The sequence below is a fragment of the Meriones unguiculatus genome, chromosome 5 (genome assembly GCF_030254825.1).
Source record: "Meriones unguiculatus strain TT.TT164.6M chromosome 5, Bangor_MerUng_6.1, whole genome shotgun sequence".
Classification (NCBI taxonomy): Eukaryota; Metazoa; Chordata; class Mammalia; order Rodentia; family Muridae; genus Meriones; species Meriones unguiculatus.
In genome coordinates this window covers 86,309,583-86,333,838 of record NC_083353.1, presented here as the reverse complement: position 1 = coordinate 86,333,838, position 24,256 = coordinate 86,309,583, and the positions used below count along the sequence as shown (strand labels likewise).

At 42.9% G+C, this 24,256-nt stretch overlaps 1 protein-coding gene across 4 annotated transcripts in view; it reads right to left on the bottom strand.

Annotated features, from left to right (window-relative positions):
- Positions 1 to 24,256, bottom strand: part of Slc25a26 (solute carrier family 25 member 26) — a 91,924-nt gene that overhangs the window by 12,239 nt on the left and 55,429 nt on the right. For 3 of the 4 annotated variants that reach the window (XM_060383827.1, XM_021631952.2, XM_060383828.1), the window contains one exon: positions 11,041 to 11,085. The exons of the other annotated variant lie outside the window; for it this stretch is intronic. In XM_060383827.1, coding sequence (XP_060239810.1) covers positions 11,041 to 11,085 — 45 coding nt within the window. The remainder of the gene's footprint in view (positions 1 to 11,040; positions 11,086 to 24,256) is intronic. 4 annotated transcript variants of the gene reach the window in all.

Sequence of the window (24,256 nt, the reverse complement as noted above, 5' to 3'; positions counted from 1 at the left end):
AGCTAAGAACTAAGAAGGAAAAGAGTTGCCAGCTCAGAAGCAGGGATACATTTAGCTCTATAAAGCTGCCAAGCAGTTTTCCAAAATGGCTGCATTTTACATTCCCAGCAGTCCTGGTTTGTCCACAACCCTCCCAAGCTTGGTTCCAGCGTTTTTAAGTGTTCACATCCTAATAAATGTGCAGGACTGTTTCGCTATGCTTTTTTGCTTTGTTTTTAGATTTCATTTTAAATTCCATTACTAATTTGTTTCATTTTACGCGAATCACTCTGTAGTTCAAGCTGACCTGGGACTCATCACATAGACCAAGCTGGTCTTGAACCTGTGGAAATCCTCCCGGTGCTGCCAGCTTGGCACTGAGATCACTGGTAGGTACCATGGTGCCTGGATTATGAATCTTGCTTTTGGTGTCACTATCTTAAGAAAACGTTATCTATCTCAATGGCACAAAGATTTTTTTTTCCCTTTTATGCTCATAAACTTTATATTTAAAAAGTATTTACGTCGTTACCTTTGAGTTAAGCTGTTGTGGTACAAAGTCTGGACTGGCGTTCTTTCACTCTGTGTTATGTATGGACAAACACATACTTGTGTTCTAAAAAACAGTGTTTGAATAAAATAGTCCTTTTTTTCACTGAAATTCCTTCTCCGAAAATCTGCTGTTCTGTACTTTCTTGACTGTCACAGGTTTTAATACACTTTGAAATTTCGGAGTTTCAGTTTTTCTAGATGGGTTCTTTTTCAAAGTTGTTCTGACTATTCTAGTAGGTTCTTCACATTTTATTATGAGTTTTTACATCAGATGACCGATTTCTACAGGGCACCTGCTGAGAGCTCATCCGGATCACAGGAATCCATGGATTGGTTTTTGACAGAATGGACAAATTAAGCAATACTGCTTTTTTTTTTTTTTCTCCTAGTTTTTCATGATAAGCATCTTAGTTACTTTTCTCTTGCTGTGAAGAGACAATGACCAAATCAACTCATAAAAGAAAACGTTTACTGTGGCTCACGTGGACCCCCTTTAGGGTCCATGGTCGTCATGGCGGGGAGCACGACACTGGGGCAATAGTACAGAGCTTCCATCTGATTCCCAGGCAGGAGGCAGAGAAAAGAGAACTGAATAGGAATGGCATGGCCGTTCTGAAACCTCAAAGCTCACCCCCAGTGACACACCTCTCAACAAGCCCACACCTCCTAATCCTTCCCAAACAGTTCCAACAGGGGCTCAAGGGCGCAGATACGCGAGCCCACGAGGCCATTCTCACTCAAACCACTACACTCAGCAGCCGTGTCCCTCCACTTAGGCTTCCTATGATTTCCCTCAACCTTGCACTAGTGTTTCACAGGTTTGATAGTGTTTGGTTTTAAGTACTCTACGCGTGGTGGAGCTACGTAAAGGGAATTGCTTGCTTTGGACTTCCAGTATCTGTTTCTTCGTTTCAATATACATGAGTTTATATAATTTGTGATCTACAACATTGGCCAGTCAGTGGCTCAGCTCGGCTCCTGTGTGGACACCATCAACTTTTTCTGCAACTAAAGTCAGTCCTACCCCTTCCTTCTAATCAGAACATCTTATTTTCCTTACCCTGAAAGAATGGCCACACGTTACCAAAAGGAACTCCTGAATATTGTATTTTAAATGTTTACATCAGTAGGACAATCCAGAGGCAGTGTGGCTCTGGGGAACCGCCAAACACAGTGCAAGTGAAATAAGAACCGCTGACTCAGCACCCATCGCCCATTACGAGTATTTATTTCTTCACTGACAAATCCCTCTGGAAGAGTTACAGAATCATAAAGACTTGATGATGATACCATAAAAATAAATCAAGATGCACAGAGCCCTGTTTACCTTGACAAGTTTAGGCTTTCGACACTGAATAACAAATAAGATACATGCCGCTGTGAGATACTTCATTTCTTGCCAGCCCTATGAGGAAGAGTAATTCTCTGAATGTATATTTACTTTCTTCCCAGCCCTATGAGGAAGAGTAATTCTCTGAATGTATATTTACTAAGTCTACTGGGCTAAAAGTGTACCTAACAGGCTTTTTAACCCTATTTATAAAAACAAATAGGCTTTAAGAAACATTGTTACAAATGAAAGAAAGAAACTTTGTTACAAATGCATTTCTAAAGTCTGTAGCTACACAGCACAGAATTTGGTCCATTTTAGTAAATGCTTTAATGATTGAAAATAAATGTGTGCCTCTGAGGAAAACATTATTTTCTCCATTTCTCTATACGCATTAGAGACATAATGGGACATAGAAAAGAATAACAACTTTTATCTTTTGTAGCAATCTTTATGCATGCAGCCACACATTTGATAAAAAATATCACAAAACATGCATGTTACATGACTGTGTCCTCTCTCAATCGCTCTTTCTCTTGTCTGTGTATATGTGCCTGCCTTGCTCACGCTAAGAACATGCTCTACCACTGAGCTATTCCCCAGCCCTTAACAGCACGCCAGCTTTAACACCATCACTCACTAACACACTGACTGGAGAAGAAATGCAGATGTGAACCACATTTCTTAGTGAGGAGAGGTCATCTTTTATTATTAATCTTCTGACATCTTCTAAAAAGGAGATTATTCCAAACACTTAAGCTGCTGCTCATAAGCTTGATTTATAGCTCAAAAGTAAAGAACAAACAAGGGATGAATGACATCATAGGAGAATTCAAAGATACATATAATTCATAAATGCAACAAACGTCTAGGGACTGCCTACCAGGTGTTTCCTGCAAGCCCAAGGGAACAACAAAACTCCCGTGACAATCTGCGAGGGAGGTATGTACAGTAAGTGTGGAGGAAGAGGGTTCTGAAAGAGACAGGGGCTAAGCAGCCGCTTACAGAGGTGCCTGCTGTGCTGTACCAAGAAAAGAGACCTGGTTTAAGGGGAGGAAAACAACCTAAATAGACTCCGCTCTATCAAGACTGCTTAAATATAGGCCCCGGAGACACGCCTAACCTTCCACTTCACCTGGCCAGAATGAGCCGAAGAAGATATCAAGAAATCAATTTGTAATAAAGTGGCTACTAATAAAAATCTTAGGAAAAACAGTCCCCAGCTCCCTAGAGAAATTAAAACAAAGCGATGGGCCAATGTCGGTGGCAAACTCAAGGCACAGTCACCAACACGGCACACGATAGGAGCCTCACCACAGTGTCCTGACGAGTGTGCAATGGTTAGGGTTCTGTCAGCCTTTAGACAAAGAAACTGAGGCTCCAAGACCTTAACTCACTGGAGAGTCTAGCGGTGGACGTGGATCTGAACAGGACCACATGGTGTGTCCTCTCCAACAAGATGGTCTACAGATGGCCACTGTCTTCAAAGCAGAGTGGTATATATAGGAGGGTCGATACAACCGGGACCACAGTGGCCACCGCAGTGATGCTGAAACATCCATGCAAAGGGGCTCATACCTGCAATCCCAGCACTTGGAGGAAAGACTGCTATGAGTTTGAGGCCAGCCTGGGCTACATAATGAGTTCCAGGATAACCTGGGATGAGATGACCCTAACTCAAGAAAACAAAACAGGCTGGCTAACTGACTAAATAAAACACACACACACACACACACACACTGCCATTTTTCAAAAAATCAATTTGCCTCAATAAGTTTGAGATTTTGTTTTGGTTTTTCAAGACAAGGTTTCTCTGTGTAGCCTTGGGTCTCCTGGAATCACTTTGTAGCTCAAACTGGTCTCAAACTCACAGAGATCCACCTGCCTCTGCCTCCCAGAGTGTTGGCATGTGCCACAATGCCTGGCTGAGATTTGTTTTTTTAAAGTAAATAATTGAATATAAAATCTTGGTAAAGTAATATTGAGACTGATCAACCTAAACAGAGGAGAGCTGTTTACAAATGCCACATCTATGAATTAAAAAAAAAAAAAAAAATAAGAACAGTAAGAACTGTGCAGATAAAATGTACTATAATAAATTAGAAAAATATTTGAAATTGTATCTTAGCTCATGTGTTTGCAAGGACAAGAGGATGGGATGAACCAACCAAAGTAAAACAAATCAAAATAAAACAAAAACAAACAAAGAAACAAACAAAAAACTCCCTGGAAAGCTAAGGAAGGTCACTGACAGAACGACCAAATATTGGTTCTGTTTGAGTAAGTTCAGCCCCCACTGGAAATAGAATAAAAATGAAGACAGTACAGCAATGGGCCACATGGCTCCTACTGACACGGCTGGATAGCTCACTAATCAACGGGCACACCCAAGGTGGATGGTAAAGATTCTTCCCGCTCATCTTCTCTAACACGGGAAAGCCTGGTAAACCACACAAGAGGCCGGGTGCAGGGGCTGAAGTAGTGTTGAGCTGCCTGAGGCCACATGGCTACCTCGGCTGGCTTGTTTTGCTCAGCGCACTACCACAGATCCTGTAACAGCCCCTGTGCTGTGTCTCCAGATTAGTCACTGCCGCAGCACAACCTCAGTAGATTTACATCCAACACACAAACTGCCGAGAAAAATACTTTCATTCCAGTAACATCTCTTTAATTACTGTAAGTCTGTCACGGCTTTTTTTCTTAGTGTTTTATTTTCTTGCCTGAAGAACCCTTCTGAACACATATACATACAACTGAAGCCTCCGTAACATTCTCAACCTGAGTATTTCCATTGCCAGACAAGCGTAACTCCTGTAAAGGCAGACAGATGACTGACTAGAGAGTGAGGGAGGGACAGAAAGGGGCCCAAACATGAAGAAACAACATCTCAACTTTTAAGTTAAGTAAGAACTGAAAAATACAGAAGGCTACATATTCCCAGGTATTTGCATTCTGATCTCAATTCCATATTTTTCCCTTTCCAAATAAAAATGAAGTTTTATGATGATTCTATAGACATGTATTTATATCAAAGAGACTGGCTATCAGAATGTGCTAAACTTCTTCTTTAGTTTTCCTTAGGTAAACCTTTCTTAATATAGGGTGATAGGGAAGGAAATATTTTTAATAACATGAAAACAAATTTATTCTCAAATAACTTTAGAGTTACAGAAACAACAGAGCTCCTGTGTACCCTCCCACCAGCTTCCATAGTTCAATGATCAAAGCTGACTCCAGAAATCAGTACAAGCCTAAGTTGCAGGCCTTACGGGAGTTTTACAAGAATGGCTATCGTCTAAAAGTACACAACCCACAAACTTTAGGCTGGCTTTCTTCAACCAGTGATAACTCCAGGGCATTGCTATAAAACATAACTGAGTTATTTTCATTTCCCAAGTGATTCTGCACTTTTTTCCTTTTCTTTATTTTCTTTTTTACGGTGTTTCATCTCACGATATAGGACTTGTTCAATACAGGACTCACAATATAGGATTTGTTCAACAGTCTATTCAAAAGGGCTCCTGTGACTTCCAACCTTGTAAGATTATAAAAATTCACTATGTGGTTTTCATGGGCACATGATAGGTCATTTCAGTCATTTACTCAATTCCAGATTAATGATGTCATTTGACTAAGACAACATGAAGGGTTTCAAATCTACGTAGCTCTTCGGATCAGCTCTGGGGAGACTCTCAGTTATAAACCCACCAGCAGGTTTGGCCACACAGCAGAGCTGGCACATGACCACTCCTTAGAAATGCTCTGACCAAGCTCCTAGGCAGGCTTGCACAAACATTCCTAAAGCCTTTCTGACAGCCGCCTGTGACTTTCCCATTCAGTCAGATGAGCCATCTTGTCAAGTACTCATACTCTAACATGTGTAAGGCACGGGCTTTGAAACAAGATTTGGGAACCAAAAAGAGGAGGAAACACATCAGGGAGACAGCCAATACAATGGTTATGCAAGTCTGTGTAGAACTCAATCAGGAGAGAATGCTAACCTTCAACAATTAGCAAGCACCTATCAACACCCGATGCAAAAGGCAGGGCTGTGAAGAATATAAACAGGACAATGGCAATGTGCTTTGGGAATGTGACACAAAGACCTACAAAGGGTGGCTCTGGGGTGACCTCTGCATAAACCTATTGGTCCCTAAGAACTGCCTTCAAGTGGCTGAAGAGACAATATGACTGTGAGCATATGAAAGGGACAAGAACAGCAATGACACTGCACTTCATGAAAAGCTCATGTGTGGAAGGATTAAGACCATCAAGAGTCAGATGCCTGGGTTCAAATCCTGATGGTGCTCCTTAGCACTCCTGTACCTGGGACCAAGACTTGCTGGCTGGCATGCTCTCTCTGTCTTCCTGGCCCCCTGTCCGCCTGGCCCTGTCTCTCTCCTCGTCCCTTCCCCCGGCTACAAAATGAGGACAAATGACAACTACCTTCAGAGGACTCACAAAGATTAGCACCAGATCACACAAGCAGAGTGGTGACAAAAGGGCCCAGAACATTGTAACTTTAAGAAACGCTGGGTATTGTTTTTAGTATTTTTGTCATGGTCACTACCATTGCACAATAAAAAGTGCTACGAGCAAATAGAAGTGACTTGATGGCAGAGGTCTCCTGCACGCTCGGATTTCCCAACTAGGCCTAAGGAGAGGCTCAGCTCTTGAGCCCTGCATGGCTGGAATCAGGTATGAATGTAGGCCTTCTCAGGACCTGCCATGGTATCTGCTCACCCTAAAGCTCGTGTCCTTAGTCAGTGTGTTTAAGGATGACAATGTCCTTCAGTGAAAAGCTCTCGAAATGCCGGAAAGGACTACACAGGTGCTATGACTCCCAAGAGGAAGCAAGAAAGGAAAGGTTCCACCTTGGAAAGGGTGGATGGGAGCATCTCACCAGTGTGATACTTGGTCTGAGACCCAAGTAAGGATGACTAATGGAACTTGGGGAGGCTGAGTTAAAGGGCAGAATAAAACATATGAGTAAATGTCACACACGTGGCTGCCGGTGGATGCCAGAAGGAAGCCAGAATATGGTGTCATATTCCGTGGAGTTACAGGTTGTTGCGAGCCACCCAGCACAGGTGCTGGGAACTGAACTTGGGTCCTCTGGAAGAGCAGCAAGTACTATCAACTGCTGACTAATCTCTCCAGCTGAGTTGTTTGTCTGACCATTCCTCTTTATCACTCTACCGCCTAGAAAATGCCCACTCAGCATGGTATACGGGTATTTCAAAACACTGTGTCACGTCCCTTAGATATATACTATTATTATTTGTCACTTTGGAGAAGTAAAAACGTCTCTCACACGCAAACAGTGAAATAAATGATAACTGCAGCAGGGAGCCGGCACATCTAGTCCAGGGGATCACTGGGGAGCAGTGCAGGTGGCTGCAGGCAGAGCAACAGCTAGCTGTGGGATTAGGCTGGGGAGAGGGAGCAACTGCGGAGTTTCTCCTTTTAAGAGTTTAGAGAGGTTTTAGCAGAGCGCATCTGACGTGATTCAGCTCAGTGGAAGAGTACTGTGACCGCCTGCTGAAGAAGGAATTTACGGAACCCAGAGCAGAACTAAGCTGGGCACAGTAACACACTCCTGTTAACTCCCGAAACGGGCTGAGGCAGAATTCCAAGTGCAAGGCCAGCTTGGTCTACACAGCTGAGTGATACCAGGTGGGGGCGTCTGAGGTGCAGCTGGCAGAAGTTAGAGGAAGGAGCCTGAACAAGGCTCACTGATGGGTCTGACACATGGAGATAAGAAAACTCTGGAATAATCCCGAGGGTTCTGCTTGAGCAACGAGCACGGTGATGTGTCTTCAGAAGAAGGTTAATCCTGGGCATCCTGTGGCCACCCTGTGACACCTTAAGTGAAGATGTCAGTGAGACAGCTGAGCATCCTCAGCTGGTACACAGCGGAGGCAAATGTCTTGAGCTACACACGTGCAAGTGGGGACCACTGTCCACTCAAAGCCAAGGGCAAGAGTATGGTAATGCTACAATAACGACTTATCTGTCGGGATAAGAACTGTCAGCTCAACCATGCTTTTCTTACTAGGCTGCCAGAAAGCTTCAAAGGAAACATTTAGCTTTTTGTTTGTTGAAACAGACTCCTGCTATGTAACTAAGGCTGGCATCAAACTCACAATGCTCCTGCCTCAGCCTTCTAAGGACTGAAATAGTAGGTATACACACAATCTGGCCTAAGGCATGCATAAACCATAAAGAAAAGATCTTTCTCTAAGGCTTCAAATGCAATTAATCTACCCCTTCGTTTACCCTTAAGATGCACTGTCATTTTTCATCAAAAAATTACTTTGAAGAAACAGTACATTATGGTGTCATCTTGGGGACATAGGAGGGTGGCTCCCCAACTAGCTTGACTGTTCAGCTCTCTGTATGCTATGTGCCTTTGCTCTATTTCACTCATCTACAGTCCTGTAGGACGGAATGAGGTCTGGCCAAGACAGGGGCAGTGAAGACACACCCATACTGGCACCTGTGCCATTTGCTTGCCAGCGAAGGGGCCTTGGCCGTATGTGAATGCCTTTAGCTTGGTTCTGACATGTCTTCGACACAGCATCTGGGAGATAAGGGTGGGTCTGAATGGCCTGGAGCGGACAGCTTTGAGCAGGAGATCAAAAGGCCAGGTAGTAGCTCACACCTTTAAGCTCAGCACTTCAGAAGCAGAGTCAGGCAGATCTCTGAGTGACTGCTGGGGCATTGGGGTAGAAAGGGTACTGGTGACATTGTGAAACGAGTGAACTGGGCTGTGTATGGTAATGACTCTAAACACTCTCAGAACTAATGTTTCCTTTTAAAGGGTGACATTTACTGTATGCACAGTATTTCTTGAGGAACTAAAAAATATATAGCACTCAGCATGGGCTTTTAACAGGACTGGAGAGATGACTCAGTAGACAGAAGCACTGGATGCTCTTTCAGAGGACCCGAGTTCAACACCCAGCACCCACATGGATGCTCACAGCCATCTGTAACCACAGATCCATGAGACTCAATGCCTGCTTCTGGCCTCTGCAGGCAGCAGGCACACAGATAATACAGAGACATGCATGCAGGCAAGACATAAACCTAAAACTAAAGACAAAACAAAAGCCTTTACATACAGTAATGTTATCTGTGATTGCTACCAAAATCCCTAGTGATTTCTTAACTAGCTAGAACTCTACAAATGCCCTTACAATTTTGGAAAGAAATGAAGCAACCCCGTGCTTCTTCCTTCTTTGGACCTCCGAACATTCTTCTGTGGACTCAGTGGCAGGGCATCAGAATGTGCAGAATCTGTGTGAATGCAGGGATTGAGGCATTGATACAGGGGCTCTTGTTTGCTGGACAGCTGTTGGCTTCATTGTTCTTTTGTCACACACTAAAAAGGGGAACTGGAATGCTGAGGGAATGTGACCTTCTCATTGGATAGCTGTTACGTCACGCCTTGAAACACTGGCCAAGGCATCTGATTATATCCTGCACCACGAAGGAAACACTGAAACACAACAAAAGACCGCAAAACTAGTAAATGAGTGCTACAACCTTTTAAAATCATCGCATGTAAGAAATTTCTAATGTTCTAGTTTGTTTTAAAATTTAAAAAACTTACACATAAATTGGGGGGAGAGGGGCTGCCATCAAAGCATGGGATTGGCGGTCAGAAGATAATTTTTAGGAGTTGGTTCTCTCCTTCTACCACATCGATCTTGGGGACAGGGCTTGGGCCACGAGGCTTGAAGGCAAGTGCCTTTGCCTACTGAGACATCATGCCGATTCCCGACTCCAGTTTACTTTTTCGTTTCCAAATGGTTTTTTTCCAGTGTACTTTTTAAAAGAGCAATGTTTTAAATTCATTTATTATTCCTTGGTGCGCAACTTTAATAGGATTCATTTTGGAGTCCAAACCAATCCGTATGATGCGTTTTAAGAAGTTTTCTATAGGTACACCATGCAGGGAAAACCCATACAATTACGGTGGCATTCGCTTGGTTTGTTCCTTTGTCCTGCAGCAGCCCCGGGACTGAATTTGGAGCTTAAACATGCACTGCACTGCTGAGCTGTCCCTGCCCCCAATTCCTACCTTGACACTTTGCCATCTTCCTGCTTGGTTGTTTATAAACCCTTCTCACCTGAACAAGAACTTTCAATCTTTTGTGACCGCTCTCCTCATAAAGACATAAGGTCTACATTACAGGTCAGTACAGCGCTCTATGTGTGTGCACAGTGCGACAGTGATGTCGCACACAATGGCGCCGACCGTACCACGTAGTATTCTTTTTATTAAGCCCTTTACAGTGCTGGCGAAGACCCATGTAATTCAGACCACGATCACTGCCCAATGATGAAACGCAAATGCAATGTCTATGCATGTTTATGTAATTGGATTACTCTCTCCCTCTCCCTCTGTCCCTCACATCTGTGTGTGTGTTGTGCACACGCACATGCGTGAACAGCTAGCTCTTGGTGGCTGCTGCTCGCCTTGTTGAGGCGCCCTCTTTAATACTCACACCATCTGTCCCACAAGCTTCCGGCCTACTGCTTCTGTCTCACCTCACCTGAGTGTGCTGGGATGAAGATATATACTGCCACATCTAGCTTCCTATGTAGGCGTTAAGGATTGACCTGGACGGTTAGGACTGTGTGTCAAGTCCTTTCACCTGCTGAGCCCTCTTTCCAGCCCTCACTGCATACCTAAAGCGTTCCCTTCCATCTATACAAATGAGTGACCTCCCCCTACCCCGTGACGTCTACTGGAGTCAGCAGTAGAGGTGAAGGACAGTCAGAGGCCCCCAGCCTGGGGCTGCTCCTCCTGCCTGTCCTGACTTGGGAGCTAGAGAGGCCTGGCCCTTGCTGTCTTTCTATGGATCCTCACGGCTATTCCTTAACCCCTGCATGACCACTCATCTACACATGCCCACACACACCTCAACTAAATACAGAAAGAAGGGCAGCCCAGGGGGAAGAGAAGTGCCAGGTTTCTGAACACTGCTACACTTGGTGATGCACACACCTCAACAATGTCTAAAAAAGCCCATAGGTCACATGAAAAAAACACTTTCAGCTGCTGATAGTTGGGGTTTTTAAACTTCTACTCACTACTGTCTTCTTCCATTGCATACCCACACTGTTGGGCACTAGGGAAAATCTTCACATGATGATTAAAAACTTACTTTCAGGGATTCCCACAAGGGAAACTGGACCAAGGAGAAAGGAATCTGGAGAGAGAGAAATCAAGCAAAAATTATTAGGTAAAAATAGAACAGTGTTTGACCTGGCATTATTGCAAGATTCTGTGATTATCACAGTGTTTCATTTTATTGTATGGCTGCAAAAAGGCGGGTACTGGGCAAATCACAGGTGTAGTACATGTTTAAAAAACGGATAAACGCTGGCCCTAGATCCTCTGTTTCAAGCTCAAGCAACATCAAGAGCACTGTGAGGCCCTGTGGCCTGGAGAGAAAACGCCTGACAAGGCTGGCATGGAAACAACACACCAACCATCTCCCACGGTAACTGTACCAGTGAGAACCAGCCAGGTTCTACGTGAGAGCTATGGCTGTGTACTCCTCAGCAAGCAGTGAGGGGTTCAGGAGAGCAACACAGCAGAAGAGAAAGGGTGGGTGGAAAAAGGAGACAATATAAAGAATGACAAGGGAAAGAAAGAGAAGAAAGTGAAAAGAGGTGAGCAAGGAATGAAGAGAAGAGAGGGGAGGACAGCAGGGGAGGAGGGAGGAGGAAAGAGACAGAAGGCAGGCATGAAAGAAGAAAAGTGGGGGATGATGAGCAGAAAAGGAAAAGGGAGACAGGAGGAGAGGAAGGATGAAGAGAGAAGCAAGGGAAATAGGGAGGGAAGAGGGGAAGGCCAGAGCCACTTGCAGGACCATGTCAACATGGCAAACTCCAGGAACCTGCCGACTGCCTGTCAGGGGAGCGCTGTACCCCTGAGGAAGGAAAACTCTACAAATGGAGCTCCATACAGAGTCCAAACCACAAACCCAATTGTGCCAGGGAGAAGGTGTCACCTTCAGTCATCAGGAGAGGTCAAGAGCATAATACTAGGGAACCCACTTGAAGACTGAGTTGCCTAAGGGCTACATCTGAGCAGGGGGACAGTCTCTATGTGGGTTCCCTAGTAAGGGGAGCAGGGGCTATCTCTGACATGAACTCAGTGGCCTGGCTAGCTCTTTGATCACCTCCCCTAGGTGGGTGCAGCCTTGCCAGGCCACAGAGAAAGACAATGCAGCCACTCCTGATGAGACCTGATAGGCTAGGATCAGGTAAAAGGAGAGGAGGACCTCCCCTATCAGTGGACTTGGAGAGGGACACAGGGGGAGAAGAGGGAGGATGGATGGGACTGGGAGGAGATGAGGGAGGGGGCTATAGTGGGGATACAAAGTGAACAAATTGTAATTAATAATACATAAATAAATATATTTTTTAAAAAGAGCACAATATTAAGCAAGCATTTACAGTAAGCACTTGAACTATGGGAAAAAAACAGCAAGTCCCCCAAAAGCTGTACTTCACTGAAGCTGCTAACAAGCCATAAGCCATCAGTGCTGTTATCACCCTGCTGATAGATGAGGAGGCTGGGTTCAAAGAAATGGTATAACTTGCCAAAAGACACACAGTTAGGAACTTGAGTCAGACCATCTGACTTCAGGGCCCTAACTGAGGGCCTGTAAAATATTTCTAAGGTATCATTTACATGTTTAATTTTATTATTCCTTAGAACAATCACAGAACAAGATACTTTTTAAAATAAATAAGGCTAGATTGCAAGCTACAACAAACACAATATGAATGACCTCGGGAACCTAAGGAACAAGAAGTTATACTTTAAGAGTGAATATTATAATGCTTGGCAAAAATGACCAAGAACTCTCTCTAAACTCAAAGAAATGTGCAAGAATTAAAATTACAAGGTGTAATGGTCAGTCCTAATTGTTAGCTTGGTAAGATTGAAAATCAACATGGAAACAAATCTCTGGCATGCCTATGAGGGATTATGTAGACGAGGTTATTTGAAGTAGGAAGATGCTCCCTAAACATGGGTGGTGTCATTCCATGTGCTAGCGTCCTAGACTCCATAAAACAAGAAAGTGAACTCAGACCAGGCTCTGCTTCCTGATGGATAAAACGTGAGCAGGTGCCTCCAGCTCCTCCTCACGAGCTTTCCCCCTTCCTCCACAGACTGTGTCCTCCTACGCTGTGATCCAAAATAAACCTATGCTCCCCTCAGTTGCTTTTATCAAGAATTTTGTTGTGGAAACATGACCAATAACTAGCACCTGACCTAAAGGAAGCACAGAAGCAGTCAGCTTGCCACTGACACGGGAATGGGTACAAAGCTGGCCCAGTTCCCTTTCCCAGGAATCCTACAAGGGAGAGCTCTCTTCTGTTGCATGGCAGTTTCCAAATTAGTGTGCTTCATTGAGGGTTTCCCACTCTACTGTCCCATAAATGATAGCCATTCTCCTCCTGAATGTTTAGCCCTTTCTGCTCAATTCCAGCGGGGCCAAGGATAAATGATGGTGAGATATTTATTATATAATATATATTATATATATATAAATACATATTTATAATATATATAAATATAAGCCTGCTAGCAACTGCGTATCAGGACAGAATTTCAACATTAAATACCTTACTTATGGTCTGTTTTAACTGAACAGCACTGCACATAGAGAGAGAAAATGTGTATCTCATAAAAGAAATAAAACTAAATGGTGAAATACTGCAGGGTGGGGTGGCACACCTCTTTAATCTCAGCACCCACAGGTGAGAGCAGAGGACCCTGTCTCAAAAAAAAAAGGGGGGGGGATACTGAAATGAAATCCTTTTAGGTTAATACCACACTCTTTGGAAAGACAGCTTTCCAAAAATTAAGCGCAATATGGCATGAGGGGAAAAAAAAATCTAAGAAGAAGATAAAAGTGAGCATGCTGAAGCCCAAACAGATCTTAAAGACGACCGGGGAGAGACACTGAGGGGGCTGTTAATCACTCCATCACTAACTCGGGCACTGGACACAGGAGACATAGCACACGTTGTCAGGAGAGGCAGTGTGACTCCATCTTTATATTCTATAGAATCCTCACAACCACTCTACTTGGGCTATGAGTGACTCAGAGTATCAACTCATGTCAGTCATATCACACTGATCTAATGAGGAGAAATAGGAAAAACAAAAGCTCCCTGCTTTAAATTGCTTTGTCAAGTATTTCATTGCAGCACAATAAAAGAAATAAATACACAAGACAGTTAAACACGCAGTAAGTGGCTGGCTTGCCACAGGCACAGGAAATGTCAAATTAGTCTCTAATTCACTATTCTTCTTTCTCTCTCTCTCCCCCCTCCACACACACACACACACACACACACACACACACACCAGGGTTGAAGGGCCTGGTTCTTTCTTTCAAAAAGACACTTATTACTACTCAGTTGCACTAAGAGGTTTTCTTTCTAACTGGCCCCAGAAACAGCACAGATAAGACTCTAACTAAGGCAGTCATCTGCAGGGTGTCCGCCAACAGGCCTAGGAGCCACCTGAAAGTGGCAACTGGGTAGGGAGCTGAGAAAGGTCACCACACTGCCAGCCCACAAGACGCCAGAATTCTCATAACCAACAGGTTAGCCATGGTAACCCAATCTCTAAAGGAAAATTTCAAAATACTATAAAATGTAAAGTTTTGTATGTAAAGCTACTCAAGCCTTCGCCAGCACTGACTGACAGAAAGCACAGTGAGGTAACTCTTTAGAGGGGGCAGCTTCAGAAGGGGCAATGAGATGACATTCACGTGGCTACATCAGGGGCACAAACACAACTCATATTCTCATTTAACAAGAAGATATGTAGTACTTATATTCTCAAAGTTAGAAATATTATTAATGTAAACAAAAGATGACTGAATTAAAGGATATGTTGTAAATAATAATGCTAAAATGCCAATCTTCCCCCAAATTTTAAGTTCAATGAAACTCCAACAGGATGCACTTTCCCTTTTTAAAAATATACATTGACAAACTTATTTTAAATTAAGATGTCATTATAACCTACATGCAACTTGCACATTGATTTTCTTTAAATTTATTTTACCTATCTATCTATCTATCTATCTATCAATGTTCTACCTGCATGTATGTATATGTACCACATATGTACCTGGTGCCTATGAAAGTCAAAAGATGGTATCAGATCCCCTGAAACTGTAGTAAAATAGGTGGTTGTAGGCCACTATGTGGGTTCTAGGAACCGAGCCTGGATCCTCTGCACAAGCAGCAAAACCAGTGAGCTATTGCTGTAGCTCAAGTACATTGATTTTTTGTTTTCCTACAGAAATTTTCACCTACATAAAAATGTTAAAAACACATGATAGCCAAAACAATCCCGAACCACACCAAAGATAGGATGCTAACAGAACTTGATTTCAAGATTGTTTTCTGTAAGTTAAACAACAGGAAATAAGACAGCAAGCAGAAGGAAAATAAGGAAATTCAAAAACAGAATTTGCAGTAAATAGTACTACAACAGTGGATATTCCTAGGCCTAAACATAAGCCTTGACTCCAACATCTTGGACATATATAAAAACTAATGAAGGATGAGTCGGAGTCCTAACCATAAAAATGTAAACCCATAAAACTGGTAGAAGAAAAGACATGAATATGTGTTAGTGACCTGGGAAGCAGAAGACAAGTAACAGCCGTTAAAGGGGGAAAAAATTGGAAAATTAGGTTATAGCAACGGGAAGTTATTAAAAAGAATCCCAGTGGCAGCTTTTACATTGAAAACATCCACCCTAAAATTACTATGCGATCTCAAGGAACTTCTAACAGCCCAAACAAGCTTGAAATTAAGAATAACACTAAAGATTACTTTTCTATTCGAAAGGCTACCACATAACTACAATGAGCAAAACATCAAGAAACAGACACAGAGGGGAATGGGCTAGAACAGCAGCCCAGCAATACACACTCACATACACAACAAATGCTTTCAACATCAGAACAGTGGCTACTGAACCGAGATGCTCATGGGGAAACTGGATATCCACTCACAAAGAAATGGGATTGGACCTTATGTTATATCCTAAGCAAAACTTAATTCAAAACAAAACTAACAAAAGACGCACGCATAATATCTAAAACAACAACATTATTTTTTTTCGAGCCAGGTTTTTTTTGTTTTGTTTTGGTTTTTTTTTTTTGGTTTTGTTTTGTATAGCTTTGGCTGTCCTAGATTCACTTTGTAGACCAGGCTGGCCTTGAAGTCACAGAGATCCTCCTACCTCTGCCTCTGCTGGGATTACAATCCCAGCCACAAAAATTTTAAAACAGGGAAAAGTCTTCTTGACACTTGATTTGGTTGATTTCTTGCACATAACACCAAAGGCACAGGAAATGTGACAAGACAACAACAGACGTAACTACACCAAAAGGAAGGCCACGGAAAGGCATCAGTCAACACATCGACAACCCCAAGGGAGAAAAAAAACATCAAAGCAGATCTGATAAGGAGCTAATATCAGAGGCTTCTGCTCAAAATGTACAAAGACATGAAACAATAAAACAATCTGATCTGAAGGGAAAGGACTGGAATAGACGGTTCTCCCAGAGAACATACACAACAGTCCACAGGGGTGCCTGTCGGCACAGACCGCCACAGGGTGTCTGTGTCCTGCCGACTGCAGGGCGCCACAGTCCACCATGGTGGGGAAGTCACGGCGGCAGGGGCTTGTGGCAGCAGCTCACATTGCATCCGCATCACAGACAGAGAGCAATGGACGCACGCTTGCTAGTGCTCAGCCTTCCCTCGGCATTTGCACAGCCCAGGCCTGCTACCTGGAGGGCAGTCCCTCATCAGCTAGTGTAACCAAGGCAATCCCTCACAGGCTGCCTCAGAAGATCGACGCTGTCCCTGGCAGGTGTGTCTGCCTCCTAGGTGTCAAGCTGACACTGCTCCTAGCCACTAACAGCCCTCACTGATGCTGGAGCTCAGGGGTAGGCCTAGGCCCACTGGCCAGCAAGTGCCAGGATCCTGCTGTCTTTCTTTCCAGCACTGGGATAACAGACACCTGCAGCCATACTTGACTGTGGGTGCGGGGAACCAAATTCAGGTCCTCAGGTTTGCACTCTACTGACCAAGCCCTCACCCCAGCCCCTCCCATCTCTTCCCCATGAGGTCGCTGGTAGTTTAGTAACTGATCTAACCTATTTAAACTCCGTTTCTATATCTGGTGTGGCTCAGTGTTGTGGCTGTTATGCTGGCTTACTGTCTCCTCTCTGAGTGTTAGTGAGAGTACTGAGCCCTCAGGTAAGGGCTGCTAGGTAAGAAGACTCATGAATAAAACCAAAGGAGGCAACCATACCAACAGATGTACAAAACATGAAAAAAAGCAAGGAAGCATGCATAATCTGTTAATTGTTTTGAAATAAAGAAATGTTGAACCATAAAGAGGTGGGAGCAAATGGTGCCTCAACTATGGGTCCCAAGGCCCCTTACAGGAATCTGTGCCTTTAAGTTCCAGGTGCTCCTTCTGCTTCACTATATCCCGGTTGTGTGCTATGATTGTAACCTTCCCATCTAATGATTCTTTACCTGATGGAGAAAGGGACCGGAGAAAGACTCACTAAAGGGCAACAGTGACAAAAGCCAGATATCAAGGGAGACTTACTGTATAATTTCATACAGTTCAAATTTTCTAAATAAACCAATACATGCTCATATAGGACAGTGGATGGATGATGGGGACGAAATGTTCCAAACTGCAGACTGCCCATGGAGTAAAGCTGTGTGAACCCAGTCACACCCATCCACGCATCATCTACTGTCTCTGACTATTCTCAGTACCCACTAAAGGCCACCTGTCCCCCTGTGGAAAACGCTTAGTGGCACCTGCTCTACATTCCAATCTTATGTGAGGTGGCCAGGCTGGAAGACTGTGAAAACTCAAGAGCCATGAAATGAGCATGTTCCCTAGACATAAAAATAACAGCTCATCATTTCAAACAGGAATAAGCATGATATAAATACAATGAGATGATTCTCAGAAATTAGGGAGAAAAGGCTTTGACACAAAGTGATGCGGAACACGCTACTGAACAAGAAGGTTATTTGGAGTGGAAGGCACTGGAGCTCTTAAAACCCTTTCATCTGCTTGAAGGGAGAACTGATTAAAAGAAGGCCTTGGTCAAAAATGCCCAAAAGCAACTCGAAGCTTCCCTTCCTGGAGGTCAGTGTCACACCGAACAGACCCCACCACGAGATGCTGCATTCTATAATGTAAATTCCGCTAATACCTCCAGTCATTTGCTGTGTACACGTATGCCATCACCTATCCCCACTCTTCAAGATGTTTTTGCTCTTCCAGAAGAGGTCCTGCTCCTCTGCACCTCACTTAAAACAGCAAAGCCAAGCTAGCCTCCCCTCAGGTACATTTTCTAATGATCTTGTATACACAGGATCCATTTTTGCTTTTGCTTGCTTGCTAAATCTGTTTTGCCCCCTTGCTAATCTGTCTTTAGTCAGTTTAATTTGGGGCCTCAACTATTAAGTCTGAGTTAAAGAAAAGGTTTTTCATGGACATAAAATATGAGGCTAAATAAAATTAGGCTTATAAATGAACTTTTGTAACCAATACAGAATATTATTTTGGCTCTTTACATTATTTCTTCTTACACTGGAATATTTTTGTTAATGCAACGTTGTTTTTAAACATGACTTCAAACTAGTTGAGGCCTGTTAACAGCATGACACTCAAATCTGTGTGGCCTCTACCCCCCATCACACATTGCAACCTCTCCCTCTGTCACACCTACCTTCCACCTCAGAGGATGGGCACAGAGAACAGCTGTGACCACTGAGCCACCAGGCCAAGGGAAGAAAAAAGAGCTGGCCATGTGTGCCCAGTGTTCAGAGAGAGTATCACAATGCACTCTGATTCAAACATCTGACTTCAGTTTACACCGTTTTAGCATACCATGTCTAATTATTTTGAAATTAGTGTTTTGATGCAGTTTAAACAATTCAAAAATAAGACAAAAAGGATCCATGAGGGAAATCCATGCCTACTTCATAAAACTTGACAAAAAAAAAAAAAAGTATTACAGATAGTTTGACCAAAATGGTTTATTGAAAAATCTTTTCTAATTATGAACAGGTACTTCCCAAAAACTGACATGGAGAGAAAAAAATCCAAGTCATTACTGATAAATTATTTAATGTAGGCTGAGTGCTGAGCTACTCACAAATTGGCTCAGAGGTTAGTCATTGCAGATGTATAAAACTTTAAATTCTAAGTCAACATTCATTTGCCAACCCTTATTTGTTATTAAAACCACATGTTGGCACTGAGTCATTTTATGGTTCATTTGAAATAAACATGCAGAAAATTATGGGAAACAAATAGAGCCCGAGCAGTTAAAGCAAAACACTCATTCCAACACAAGCTCTCTCACCAGGCTTTACGGTGCCATCGCTAAAAAAGTGTATCTGTGTGTGTGGGGGGGTGCTAAGAAGAAAACTGTACTGTAATGGTGAGATCAGAACTGTGGCCATCCACCTATTTTAATCCCAGGAACTGGAAAACGTGGATCTCATTGCTTGTTCAATGAGAAAATGTATTGCAACACTTGAACAAAACTAAAATGTGTATTAAACTGGTGAGTTAATCTGAATACAGAGGACTCCTTTCTTGAAGGAGTCTTTGCTCCTCACAGCAAATACAGGATCATCTCAAAATGCTCCACACTACTGTCAAAGTTCATGTGTGACAACAATACAAACACTTCAAATCAAGTGTGCCCTGGTTCATTTAGGTAGTTTTGTTTTTGTTTGTTTGCTTGAGATGGAGTGCCTGCTGACCGGATCCTTGGACTGGAACACATACCCAACAAACTAGCATCACTCCGGGTGGGGGCTGGTTGGAAAACTGCCTTCCAACCAGGGACAGCATCCAAATGAACCAAGATCTCTAGCTTCTTGGGATTCTATAAGGACCAGCAATGTACTCCAAGTGGAGAGAATTAGCAGGCCTGCTGCATAATCACCTGCAGGCCCAGCTCAAACATAGGTGCAGGAGCCTATGTGTTTCCACTTTACATCGGGCCTGAGAACATGCCTTCATTTTCAAGGCCAGCTGATGCTATGCTCTTTGTCCAAAGACCACACTTGTAGAAGAACGTCTGTGACAAGCAGACACCTGTGCCCCATTTGGAAAATCCTAGTAAGGCAGAAGTATATGCTGGCATTCATTTAAAGTAGGCGAGGTGTGTGGTACATGCCTATAATGGGGAGGAGGAAGAGGATCAGGAGTTCAAGGACACCTTCCACAAAGAAAGCTTGAGACGAGCCTGGAGTACATGAGACCCTGTCTTCTTTAAATAAACATAAAAATCGTTTGTTCTTCCTTACAAAAATGTTTCCATCACATTCTTTCTTTCTTTTTTTTTTTTTTTAAGGTGATTTTCTTTAAGACCATGACTACTGAGATAAAAGTGACCAGGGTTGACATAGAAATCCCTAAAGCACAGCACAGGAGTGAGGACAACTGGGGTCACATCACACACAGAAGCTTCTCCACAACAAAGAAAACAATTGGCCAAGTAAAGAAACTATGAAGACAGTTTGGGAGCCATTCATCTTGTAAGAGGCCAGTGTCCTGCATATGGGAGTGTGAAGAACCTAACCCAGAATCTTGTATGCGCGAGGTGTGTGCTGGGCCCCTGGGTTTCCGGGCCAGTGCTTGTCCCGTCGTCAGTGCTGTCTGTTTTGCTTCATTTGTTGTTTTCCTTTTTTCTCGAGATGGTGTGCCATTACGCAGCCTGCACTGGTTTTCAAACCTCAACCCCCTTGCTTCTGTCTCCTGAATTCTAGGGTTACACAGGCCATGTCACCATGCCCAGTATTAATTGGAAATGGCACATAAAGGGCTGGAGAGATGGCTTAGAGGTTAAAGGCTCTTGTTGCTCGTGCAGAGAAATGGAGATCTGATCCTCAGCACTCACATTCCAGTACCACTGTTCACAAGTGCCTGTAATTTCAGCTCCAGGAGATCTGACACCCTCTTCTGGCCTTCACCAGCATTCACACACTCATATACATAAATAAACAGAATAAAAATATCTTAAAGATTTATTTACATGATTTTATGTGCGTGCTGCCTATGGAGGCCACAAGAGAGTGACAGATCACCCGAAACTGGAGTTGCAGACAGTTCTGAGCCACTGTGGGGTGCTATGAATCAAACCTGGGTCTTCTGTAAGAGCAGCAAGTGCTTTTAACTGCTCTCTCTCCAGCACCCCAGCACCCCCGAAAAATGTAAAAGAGAAAATGATCTGAAGAGACATTTCTCTCTTGAAAAAATATACAAGCAGACAACCAGCATCAAGTTAATTAATTAATTAATAGTTCAATATCGCCTACCAGGGAAATGCACCCAAACCTACAATGAAATACCACCTGCACCTGCAGTACAGTCTGAATGTGAAATCTACCCTGAAGATGGAAAACAAGGCGGATAAATCAGAGCATTCAGACACCAAAAAAAGACTAAATAAGAAAATATGAACAGAGCATGCAAGTTCTACTGGACAACATGAAAAACCAAATTTATGAATCACATAGGAGAAAGAGAAGAACTTCAGCCTAAAAGGAAAAACAGTATGTTCAGCAAAGTTACAGTGTAAAACATCCTAACTTAAGAGAAAGAGATGAACACCCAGACTCAAGAGGCATTCAGAACAAACAGACAAGACCAGAAAAGAACTACTTCACATCATATTATGGTTAAAACACCACAGAAAACAAAATGTACTGAAACCTGCAAGAGAAAAGTGTCAAGTTACATATAAAGGCAAACCCATACAAATATAGCACATTCCTCAACAGGAAGCTTAAAAACCAGAAAAACACAGAATGGTGCATCTCTAAGCACTGAAACACAGTAACTGCCAATGGAGATTGCTGTACCTAGCAAAACTATCTGTCGTGATTAAAGAGAAAAGACCTTTCATGATAAAATCAAGCTGAAGGTGTTATGACCAGTTAACCAGCTTTACAAAAGATCTTTGAAGAAACCTCAAGCTTCCCATGAGGCTTCAGGAAAGAACAAACAATGCAGGAGTAGAGAATAAAAACTGGAAGACACAAAACACTACAAAAATGACAGGAGTTAATACATACCTTCCTATAATAACTTTGAATATTAAAGGACTAAATTCCCTAATTAAAATTAAAAGACCCAAGCTGGCCCACACCTTTAATCCCAGCACTTAGGAGGCAGAGGCAGGACAGTCTCTGTAATTGAGGCCAGCCTGGTCTACAGAGTGAGTTCCAGGACAGCCAGGCTAAAACAAACAAACAAAACAAAACAAAAGATGGATGGATGGATGGATAGATAGATAGATAGATAGATAGATATAAGATAGATGAAGAAAGAAAGAGCCAAACTAGCAGACTGGATTATAAAATAAGATCCATTTATTTGTTACCTTAAAGAAATATACCTTATCATAAAAAAAAAAAAAAGAATCTTAAGAGTGAAAGGATGGAAAAGGCATTATAAGCAAACGGAACTAGAAAACAAGTAGGAGTTACTATTCTGCTATCCAGTAAAATAAAAGTTCAAACAAAATTAGTCAGATAAGGTAAAGACTGTCCCATCAACCCATCAGGAGGACGTTACATATCTGACCATGTAAGTGCCAAACTAAGGTGCATCCAGCTTCATGGAGCAGCACTGGCAGAAGTGAAGACACAGATCTACCTCAACACCAAAGACTTCATATCCACTCACACCAATAAACAGAGCATCCCAACAAAAAAGCCAGAAATCTCTCTGGTAAGTAACTGTAGATCAAGCGAACCTGACATCTATAGAAGATTCCACGCAAACACTGCAGAATACACAATTCTTCTCTGCAGCCCAGAAAACTTTCTCTAGAAGACATTATATAATAGAAAATAAAATAGCTCATAATAAATACAGAGTATTGATTTCTAACAAAACTTCTTGCATGCTAGCTGACAATGGAGTAAAATTAAAAAAAAAAAAAAAAAGCAAGTGAAGTGACAAGGTACCACACAAATTCAGAAAATCATTACGACATACTTGTAAAACATATTCCACCAAACTAGAAAATCTGAAAGAAATGGGTAAATTTCTAGGCTCATAAGACCCTTCAAAGTAAACCAAGATGTGATAAACAACTTAAAAGACCTTTAACAGGCAAGACTGAAGCAGCAATAAAAAACAAACAAAAAACTCTCAACTGGAAAAAAAAAAAATTCCAGACACAGTAGATTTACTGTTGGATTCTACCAGACAGTTAAAGATTTTCTAGTCCTTAGTCCTCCTGTCCTTTGCTTAAGAAACTTGCTCTCAGTTGCTCACACATGGACATTTCGTCCATGTCTCTTTTTTATTTTTATGTGAATGGGTGTCTGGCCTGCATGTATGGGTGTGCTCCGAGGCAGGAAGAGGGCACTGGATCTCCTGGAACTGGAGTTGCTTGCCACCATATGGTACTGAGAATTGAACCTGAGTCCTCTAGAAGAACAGCAGTGATCTTAACCCTCGAGTCATCTTTCCAGCCCTCCATCCATTTTTTTATTCTTCAACATGAGGCCAAGAATTTGAGAGCCACTATCTCGGGATACTTGGTGAATGTGACCTTCCAGCACTCTAGTCCCTGAGTCAGGCCTGTAAGAGCCCAGAACGGCTGCTATTCTCAAAGACTGCACCATCAGGAACTAAAAAGGGACTCACTGCTGCTGTAAAAGCGTAAGGACATGAGTTCAAAGCCCAGCACTCACAGGACCAGCAGGGTGTGGCCACGTGTGTGTCTGTGGAGCGTGGAAACCTGGGGACTGCTGGGGGTGGGTGGCTTGCATGCTGCCAGCCTACCTCCAGTTCAAGAGAGAGACCCTGTCTCCAAGAAGTAAGACAGTGATAGAACAGGACACCCAAGATCCTTCTCTGGGGCTGGAAAGATGGCTCAAGGTTAAGAGCACTGGCTGCTCTTCCAAAGGTCCTGAGTTCAATTCCCAGCAACCACATGGCGGCTCCCATCCATCTATAGTTGAGATCTGGTGCCCTCTTCTGGCATGCAGGCACACAAGCAGACAGACAGAGGCACAAAAGGCTTTTGGTAAAAATCCATTCCTTCATGACAAAAGTCCTAAAGAAACTAAGAATGTAAGGAAGATATCACAACATAATAAAAATCGTGTATGACAAAATTATAGCCAACATTATACTAAGTAGAAAAAAGTTCAAAGATTTCCACTAAAATTGAAACAAGACAGTGTCTACTTTCCAAGAAGATGAGGGGACAATACAAACAGGAAATGAAGAAGGGTATCTGTCTTCAGTTAGGG